This window comes from Colletes gigas, unplaced genomic scaffold, assembly GCF_013123115.1.
Source record: "Colletes gigas isolate AHSC1104 unplaced genomic scaffold, ASM1312311v1 Colletes_gigas_Sc00113, whole genome shotgun sequence".
Classification (NCBI taxonomy): domain Eukaryota; kingdom Metazoa; phylum Arthropoda; class Insecta; order Hymenoptera; family Colletidae; genus Colletes; species Colletes gigas.
The window spans coordinates 90,904-100,503 of record NW_025106738.1 but is presented as its reverse complement, the minus strand read 5'-3'; the positions used below and the strand labels follow the sequence as shown (position 1 = coordinate 100,503).

Below are 9,600 nucleotides of genomic sequence, written 5' to 3'. Positions count from 1 at the left end.
GATCAGGAGGTCTTAAAACGTGTATTTCCGTAAAATAAATTTTACAAAATTTTTTTTTCATTATGGGTACTTTGCTTATGTGCGCCTACATAGGTCGGAAAGTAAAAATGCCTGGGCAGTCGAGAATCTCGGCTCGAGAATCCAAATCGTATGCCGTTGACGGGAGGTCGGATTTCAGTTGTTTAGAGCGAGAAGACAAATGTGAGCCTTTCTCTCTCGACTCCCACGAGGCGATCCGAAATTACTTCGGGCAGCTTCGGAGAATCGAGAAAGAGGACATGCGTCAGTTTGCCTTTGTCGACTTTCCGAAACTCCACGAGCTCACGTACGCGTATCTGGCATGTGTGCGTGTGCACCCGGCGGTGCTTTTCTGGCATCTCCCGCATCTCTGCATCCGACGGTGCTTTTCTGGCATCACTGGATGACTATAATGATATGAAATTTATTCAAATTTGAATTACTTTATAATACGGTTTATTAAACTGGCATAATTTTATAATAAAATATTTTTTACTTTAAAGTATTAGAATTTTAAATTATACTAAATAATTTACAAACAAATCTAATACATTAATATCTGTAAAATAAATTTTGGAAAACACTCTTAAATAAACCACTCATTGGCCACTCGGCCAATTATTATTTTTTAATGCAATTTATGTGACAGCTGTTGGCCACATTATCGTGTTTAAACTAAAGAGGTGAAGGGAGATCGAAATAAATGTTCTCCCATGCCCTTTTACACGTGCCTTGGCTTTAATACTGAATGATTACAATCAATAAAATAAAACGAAGATTTTCTCTCGATGCGTGCGGCACAATGGACTGCGGGAGAATGTCATCAATACATGTATAATGTGATGACATGCAGTTTCAAAGGTACGAATTATAATACGAATGTATTGAATGCACGAATAAATCGATAAAATTAAGGGTCATTTTATTAAAACATTAATTATATCATTTGTAACAATATATCATGTACATACGTATAGAATTTCGTGTTTGTTTAATAAGCATCGATGATCACTGTCATTTGTTATTACAAATTTTTTTGTTATATGTTTAAATTAAATATGGTTGTTCCAACTTATGACTAAAATAACATTTAGAAAAACGTTATTAAATTACGAAAGTTCATAACTTTCGTAAATAATAGTCACGCATTTTAATTTTTGTTATAGGTTAAGTTACTGTAATTTGAAGGCACATGATTGTTGTCAATATCAAACGTCACCAAATCTGTAACAAGTGTCTGCCTTAATTTTCCGTGAAAATGGCCTGGTTATCAGGCCTCGCTGACAAGGCAGAGAATTTGCTAAATAAAATAGATAAAAATACCGCAGCAGTTTTAAATAAAGATAAATATGAAGTAGCACAACCTCAATTAACAGAAGTTACATGGATTCCTCCTGAAACAGGGTAAAAAAGCCAATTATTAAACATTTGATGTTTACTTATATTTAATATTCAAATTAATTATGATATATTAAAGATGCTAAACCAAAGATTTATTAAGTATTGTTTGAAATAAAAATTAAATAATAATCTATATTTGTGTTTTATAGTCCTTCTAGCAACCAGCTAATTAAATCACATAAATGTATGTCACATATTTCAGTTTTAACGCTCAAGAAGGAACAACTTTGATGTCTGATTCAGAATCACCAAAACAATTTCCCTACATTCGTTCACTACCGAATCTGCCCTCATTGACAACAAATTCTATTACATCTAAAGACGAAGAACTTCTTACATTTTTAAATACACCTGACTCAAGCCCAAAGAAAAGTAGAGCAGAAATCTCAATGTCACCGTCAACATCTTCGTCGCTTATGACTATAGATTCTGTATCTGAATTGTCGATTCACAGTGGTCGTTCAAGTCCCAGTCTCATGCATACGTCTGTAGATGTTCCTGACGATTTGAATCAAAATGAAAATCCTTACAAGAATGAAGTAACACATACATTAAACAATGAAATAATAAGTGGTGAAACTTCAGGAATAACATTAGATAATGGTAAATAAATTCTCCGATTTTTCTCTATTTTTACGGATTTCAAACTTTAAGATAATTTTAATTTTATTTTAGAACAAAGCGTTGCTGAAAAACCACTTGACACAGCACAACAACTATACGAATACGAAGAAAAACAAGAAATTATGGACGTGAACAAATTCATAAATTCATCTCACAACAAAAATGTCAGAAAGTACTTAAAAGAAATAGAAAGAAATTTGGAGGAAAGGAATGAATTACTTGGAAAACAAGAGACAGATCACCAAAAAGAAATCATTGTATTAAATGAGAAATTACAATCTTTATATACAGAAAAAGTGCAATTATCCAAACAAGTAATAGAATTACAGTCTGCTTTAGAAAGGAGTAGATCAGAATTAAATTCTACTAGATCTGATTTAGAACAACACAAAGCTAGAGCTCTAAAAACGTTACAAGAAAAAGAAAAATTAATAACAGAGTTAAGAAGCAACGAATCTACAGGAATGGATGATACAACAATTATGGAACTGAATCAATTGAGGTAAATCTAGCGAGATACCAAAAATAAATGTTTAATTAATTATTTCTCAATTTGTATTGTATTAAATTATAGGCAAGAACGTGATACGCTCAGAGAAGAAAATCAACAGATTTCCGAGCAATTGAGAATTGTGCGCGAAGAATTAATGAATGCTGATGTGAATTTAGAAAAAATGAGACAAAAGTCTACTGAAGCAAATATACAAACTCAGGAAATTGTTACGACAGAAAGGCGAAAAAGATTAGATGCGGAAGAAGATGCAAAATTGCATTCAGAAGTACACTAACAATACATAGTAATCAGTTGTGTGATTTCTAGTTGTATGTAACAAAATCAGTTAATGCTAATTTTGTTTTAGGAAATAAGATCGCTGAAAGATGAGCTAATTCGTCAACGTAATAGTTACACTAAACAATTGCAAAAGAACGAATCTGAAATTGCTAAATTTAGGATGCAATTATCTGCGATAGCAACACCGAATAGCGAAATAGAGTCGAGATTGGCAACTCTCACACAAACATTGGTTTCGAAACAGCAAGCTTTGGAAAATTTAACAACTGAAAGAAATGCTTTAAGACTACAGCTAGAAAAGATTGAAGTAAGTTAATATACTTTTGAAATAATAATTGGAATAATAGCTTGCTTGTGAAACCCATTATAATTTTACGACGAGCTTTATATATTTATATAACGTTTTTGATCATTATTTTAATCCTTTTCGGTGACAAAATTTCTATGATAATAATAAAATTATAAAACAGTAATAAAAAAAAATAATAAACATGTAACGTTTTAATTAGTATACATAAAAAATACTATAAAAATTTGATATGTCCGATTTTTGTACAGGATGTATAAAAATTATATGTCACAATCACTATAGCCAGATTCTACACCTCTAGATCGGTGGAGATTTTGAAAAACAAGGTCAAATTTTTTATTATCCTATCGTATAGTACTCGTCGAGGGGAACAAAAGCCTCAAAGGGACCATGGGTCTCGAATCAGCCGTTCTCTTAAAAAACGATGCTAAAGTTCCATGTAATTTCTAGAATAATTTTATTGTTATAGTGTGATTATATTTGCATGTTTCCAAAGTATATAGATAGTAGACGCATAGACGGATTACTATCGCATGTAAACACCGCAGTAATGATCAGTCTCTTAGTGCCTTGTTGATATTAAGATAAGATGGTTCGCTATAGAAATATTCGAAACATGCTTCGTACTGTTGACGAAGCAGCAGGAAATTATTCTTTAGCTCTGGAAATATTAGGTGTACAAATGAATAATCCAATTTTTTCAGCCACATTCAATGTTTATTTTAAAGGAAAGTAAATTGAACTGTTCCATCAAAGTATTCGCCATTACTTTCTATAACTTTAAGCCATCTTTCAGGCAGCTGATGAATTCCATCTCACGTAGACGTTTGAAAATCGTTTGCTGGGTTACTCCTAACTGTTCTGCAAGTTCTTTTTGCGTTTGTGCCGCATTCTTAGCGAGCAGTTGTTCCAAATCATCGTTGTCGCACTTCCGAGGGCCTTCAGGGCGTTGTTTGTCGATTAGATTCAAATCACCGCTTTTGAACCGCATAAACCAAAATGCGCACGCATCTCATCATACGATGAGACCATCATGATCAGAGAAAGGAACAAATCGATTCGCGTGCTCTTGCAGCATTTTTCCCTTGTTGGAATTCGTAAAGAATGCAGTGTTGGATATGCACATTATCTGTTGCCATTTTCGACTCTACTGGATTGAATACTTTTGAAGGTTATGTTGGGTCTTTCACTAAACTATCTTTTGTTTTAACTAGCTATATGTCAACACTATATGACCGCAAAATAGCGGGGAAATCTATTAACTTTAAACTTGATTTTATAACTGCTTAAGATAATTTGGATTATTCATTTGTATACCTAATGTATCGCAGTGAGGAATAATAATGGAAGGACGCTGCGTGCAGCAGAAGTGCCAAATCGGCGAGATTTTCAACGGTTAAATCAACAATTTAGTGATCAAGAAATTATATTACGTTATTATTCTACACATCGGGGAGCAGGCCTACCCCGTATCCATTGGCGTAAAGAGGAACAGGTTATTGCTCTCGCTCGTTCATATCCAGTAATGGACTTGCGGAGAATAGCTCGTCAAGTAGAAATCAATCATATGATGGTGAGACGAATAATCCGTGAAGAGGGTTTACAACCTTATAAAATTCGCCACGTTCAAGCACATAAACAAAATGATCATGTCGCTTGACGAAATTTTTGTCGTGGGATGCTCCATAAGTTGCAACGTGAACCACATTTTTTAGAAAATGTGTTGTTCACAGATGAAAGCAGTTTTTTGAGAAGCAGCATTCTGAATCGACAAAATGCGAGATTTTGGGCTTACGGAAATCCCCACGCAATAATTGAAAGGTTCAATCAAGGACGTTTCTCAATCAACGTATTGGCTGGAATAATTGGAAATCACATTATTGGCCCAATTTATTTGCTTACATCATTACCAAGTGCAACATATCTGCGATTTCTACAAACTCGTTTCTTGAAAGAACTACGTCAAGTTATACTACGATACAAACGTCATTCCATCTATTTCATGCACGATGGTGCTCTTCGTCATTATGGGTGAGCGGTTCGACAATTTTTGGAACACGTTGGATAGGACACAGACCTGCTCCACATTTTTGGCCTCCTTGTTCTCCAGATTTGACACCACCGGACTGTTTTCTTTGGGAAGCAGTAAAAGAAATCGTTTACCATTCAGACCAGGAGCTTCGAACTGTGGAACAATTAAAACATAAAATTGAACAAGCTTTTCAACATCTTCGATTAATTTTGAACATTGGACAAAAAATAAGAAGGAATATAAAAATGAGACTGAAAAACTGCCTAGACCAAAATGGCGGCCGCATCGAGGCTGGAGCATAAGCACGACTGTTACGACTAATATGTCAAAATGGTGCTGTTCTATGGATTCGGCGAAGAAACTAAGTATGTCCAAAATATAATATTGTAGGCCCGAAACACAGATACAGTATAAAAAAATAGTTTAATGTTCATAAAATTTTTCATAAGATTTTTTGTAGTGCCATCCAACGAAAAAGTCGAGTGGTATCAAATTTGGAGAACGAGGAGGTTACAAGTGTGCAGCAGGTCTACATCTTATTCATCGCGTTTCAAACATTCCATGAGAACATTTCATGGTCACGCATGAAGTAAATGATGGTGAAGTTATACGAGCATTAGAAATAAAGTGTTTATAAGCCATCGTAATTTTAACATCATTTTTCAAGAGAACGGCTGACTTGAGACCCATGGTTCCTTTGAGGCTTTTGTTCCTCTCGGCGAGTATCACACGATAGGATAATAAAAAATTTGACCTTGCTTTTCAAGGTCAAGGTCAATTTTGCGATCCATTTCTTAAACAGATCTTCACCAATCTAGAGGTGTAGAATCCAGCTTTAGTGATCGTGACATATAATTTTTATACACCCTGTACACAGTCGACCCTCGAATAACATGATAGTGTTATATGAAATATGGGTCGCAATTATGTATTTTTACGATAAGTAGTATTCATTTTTAATGAACATTAATGTCTATTCTTATTTTCACAGCATGAATTTAGAAACAGTCGACGTAATGTTTCATATAATATAAATGATACAGACGATGCAAAGGCTCAAGTTCCGACATTTTTAATGGAAACTCCATTTGATACTGGGGTTACTAGAAGAGTAAAAAGAGCATATTCTTTGTTAGATGCAATTAGTATCCGTACAGGGGTATTTTTAAGAAGATATCCGCTTGCAAGGATTTTAGTATTGTTTTACATGGTAAGTATTAATAGTTCTAACAGTTTAGTTGTCCCTTGAAGTGTGTGAGATTTTGGAATGCCGATATATGCGTAATTTTGAGACTCCCATTCCTCACCCCTCTCTTCAAATCTCTATTAACCGGAAATGAGAATATAAGAGTTAAAGAAAAAAGAAATTATTCGGGAACTCGTAAGGAAGAACAAGAAAATACATACATACGTTATATGTGATACACATATACACGCATATTGGGTCTGGGAAAAAGTTCGTAGCGTTTTTCCCGATAGACAGAGATAAATAGATAGATAGAGATAATTGCAAATAACTCAGGAAACACAGATCGCAGCGACACCACTAAACGCTCGTTGGGAAAGTGACACCTCGAGCGTTAATTGAGTGTATAAACATCGAAATTTGTGCAGTGGTTAGAAAGTTGTTTGCGTTTGAAAATCAAGAAAAGTAATGAAAAATTGCACTATATTTTGCAATATTATTACGACTAAGGGAAGAACGCTGTGCAGGTTTGTGAAAAAATTTGTGCTGTGTACGGTAAAGGTACTTCGAAAAACGTCCCAGGAGACTTCTAGTCAGCCAAATACAATGTGTTTGTTACGTACTATTTCTAGGTTATTATTTGTACTTTGTGAAGGTACGTTATAATTATGGTTTACATTTACATCTCTTTTTACATTCCTTTAAAAATATTTTTCTAAAGTACCAATCCTTCTTCCATACCTTGTTTTAATTTTAATGCACGTATTATTGAAGGTTCTATATCAGTGGTTCTTAATATGTGGTTCGTAGACCCAAAGGGTGTCCGTAGGTAGATATCTAAACATTCGCGAATTTACATATAGAAATTTTAAACATTTTTTTTCGTGGCATATGTCTTTTACTATGTTTACAGAGAAATCACAAGTTTTCTTAGTTAAGTTATTAATATAGAGGAAAAGCATGCATTTGGAGGGACAACTATAATATTAAAGTTAAACTTTAAACAAAGATATTGATTGATATAGATTGACTACTAAAATCAAACAATTTATGATGTAATATATTTTTTGCAGGCGTTACTTCAATTTTGGGTATTTGTAGTTCTTCTATCACAATCACCAGAAGCACATTAATATTTGATATTTGCAATATAAGAGAGCATAATTTTATTAAATCATGCGTTAGGTATGGATAGAAGATTAATGTAAATATAGTATTGAGATGGTATGCATAGAGTATTGTTATGTGATTGATAATTATGTTTACGAATCTTTAATACTCGCTTCAAACTGCTATTAGGTGTATTATACAATATTAGAAAGTTATTAGATACATAAGCTAATACATTTGAACGATATAGATTTACAATAAATACCATTTGCGAGGTGTTTCATTTCAACTTATTTAGTATATCTCTTTGTATGAAATTATTATTAATATGGGTCAAAAAATGTACATTTACTGTTAATAATGGATAAAATATTCTTATTTATTCAAATCATCGTTTATTTTTCCACTATACAGAAACGTATTATAATATTATAAAGGTGATGAATATAATGTATTTGATTAAATTTATCCTAAGGAAAAGAATAAATAAATAAATAATACATCGTTTTATTTTTTTATATGAAATACTTTAAGAGACAAACACTCTTTATTTTTTACATTTAATGACACGAATAATATTACATGTCACGCCAGAATTTTGTAGTAATTGTAAATGATTCATAAGGATATTGCAGTAAGAAGCAATAATATTAAGTTGAAGAATAATACAAGTTTATTATTCTTTTATGACAATTGTACTTCCGAAATTTTTATTAACTTTTTATTAATACAAGTTTAAGTAAGTTTAGTCGAAAGTTTAGTTTCCATGAATTAATATCGGTAATACTATGGAATCAAATGTGGTCACAGGATTATCTTTGTAAAATGTTAAAAGAATTAGTACTAACAATTTGTAGTAGTTGAGATCATTTTAATTAACATTCATGGTGAAATGCCAAATATATTTCTACTCATGGTCATTGAGAGGTAAATCCCATTATAGTGATACAAGTTAATGAATAGTTTCCCATTTGTCCCAGTGGCCAAGTATGTTTATGTTTCCTAATGTACCGTGTTATCTCTACTTAACTTGTACTTTCTGGAAAAAACAAAATAGACGGGATTTCCTGAAAGGAATACCATAAGAAAAGAGAAGGTAATTTGTGATGTCGCTCATAATTGGAGAAGAAGCCTTAAGCAGTAAAAATATTTGGCAATGACATAAAAAATCAATTTTACACGTCTTTTATATGTATCTTTACAAAACACAGAAGCACCTATATATACTGTATTATATACTATTATATAATGTATGATTGTTAATATTTGATTTGGTTCAATCTTATTGTTAGGAGTTATACTATACTGAAAGAAAAAAAGTAATTTGATATGCTAAGAAATAGAGGCGTGCAAACAAAGACTCGGATAAGTTACTTAAAAAAATTTTTAAGAATGCTTGATTTTTATATTAACTATTTGTTTTCTCCAAGCGGAAAAGAAATTCACCATTTTTTATGTAAAATAATTTCAAATTTATTTCCACGCCTCTATTAAGAATCTTGAAATTACTACAATGTTAAACAAATTAATCCAAAATCTACAGAAACTTAATATTATTTTACAAAGTTACGGCGGTCAATTTTATTTAACCTCTTGCGGTAATGCAATACGAAGTTTCATTCGCTACTCTACTTACTGCACGTAATTTAAATAATGCTTAAGTGAATAAGTTACAACTATGTGTATTGCTCTAGTAACTGGGAGATAGTATATGCATATGTATGTACATGCTCCTTAGGCACAAGTTTTGTGATTAAATCCTTAACCAAACAAAGGCCAATGTTCTTTTAATTTAAATAAAACAAATAAAGGCAATGAACTAGAAAATTGTCTTTGTTATGTTAAAGAATAAAGCAATACATTCATCTTATGATAAAAGATATTATTTCGTTCTCTGAATCTTGTACCAAATACATTTACCTCTATAAAGAGGCATGTAATTTTTAAGCTTTCTCTACAAAATGGAACCATTTCAAAATAGTAAATGTTGAAGATTATTTTAAGACTAGTCTCCTTTCATTTATACCAACTTTTTTCTCTTCTCTAGTATTCATTTTTTTCAAACACCCCTTTCTTCGGGAAGATTCAAAGAGTAAAATGACATTCTCTATTTTGGGATGATATAC

At 32.3% G+C, this 9,600-nt stretch overlaps 1 protein-coding gene across 1 annotated transcript; it reads left to right on the top strand.

The window, feature by feature from the left end:
* Positions 1 to 749: 749 nt before the first annotated feature.
* On the top strand, positions 750 to 7,803 carry LOC122404169 (golgin-84). The gene is made up of 8 exons (XM_043408096.1): positions 750 to 879; positions 1,185 to 1,422; positions 1,622 to 2,022; positions 2,095 to 2,545; positions 2,618 to 2,822; positions 2,904 to 3,143; positions 6,170 to 6,388; positions 7,438 to 7,803. Exons 2-8 carry the CDS (start codon positions 1,277 to 1,279, stop codon positions 7,495 to 7,497), a joined length of 1,722 nt encoding a protein of 573 aa, XP_043264031.1. The 5' UTR covers positions 750 to 879; positions 1,185 to 1,276; the 3' UTR covers positions 7,498 to 7,803.
* Positions 7,804 to 9,600: the final 1,797 nt, after the last annotated feature.

Excerpts from the sequence above, each read along its gene's own strand:
- LOC122404169 (XM_043408096.1), top strand. The coding sequence starts at position 1,277 with ATGGCCTGGTTATCAGGCCTCGCTGACAAGGCAGAGAATTTGCTAAAT. Across the intron at positions 2,546-2,617 it reads ATGGAACTGAATCAATTGAG|GCAAGAACGTGATACGCTCA; the intron begins GTAAATCTAGCG and ends ATTAAATTATAG. Across the intron at positions 6,389-7,437 it reads TTTTAGTATTGTTTTACATG|GCGTTACTTCAATTTTGGGT; the intron begins GTAAGTATTAAT and ends TATTTTTTGCAG.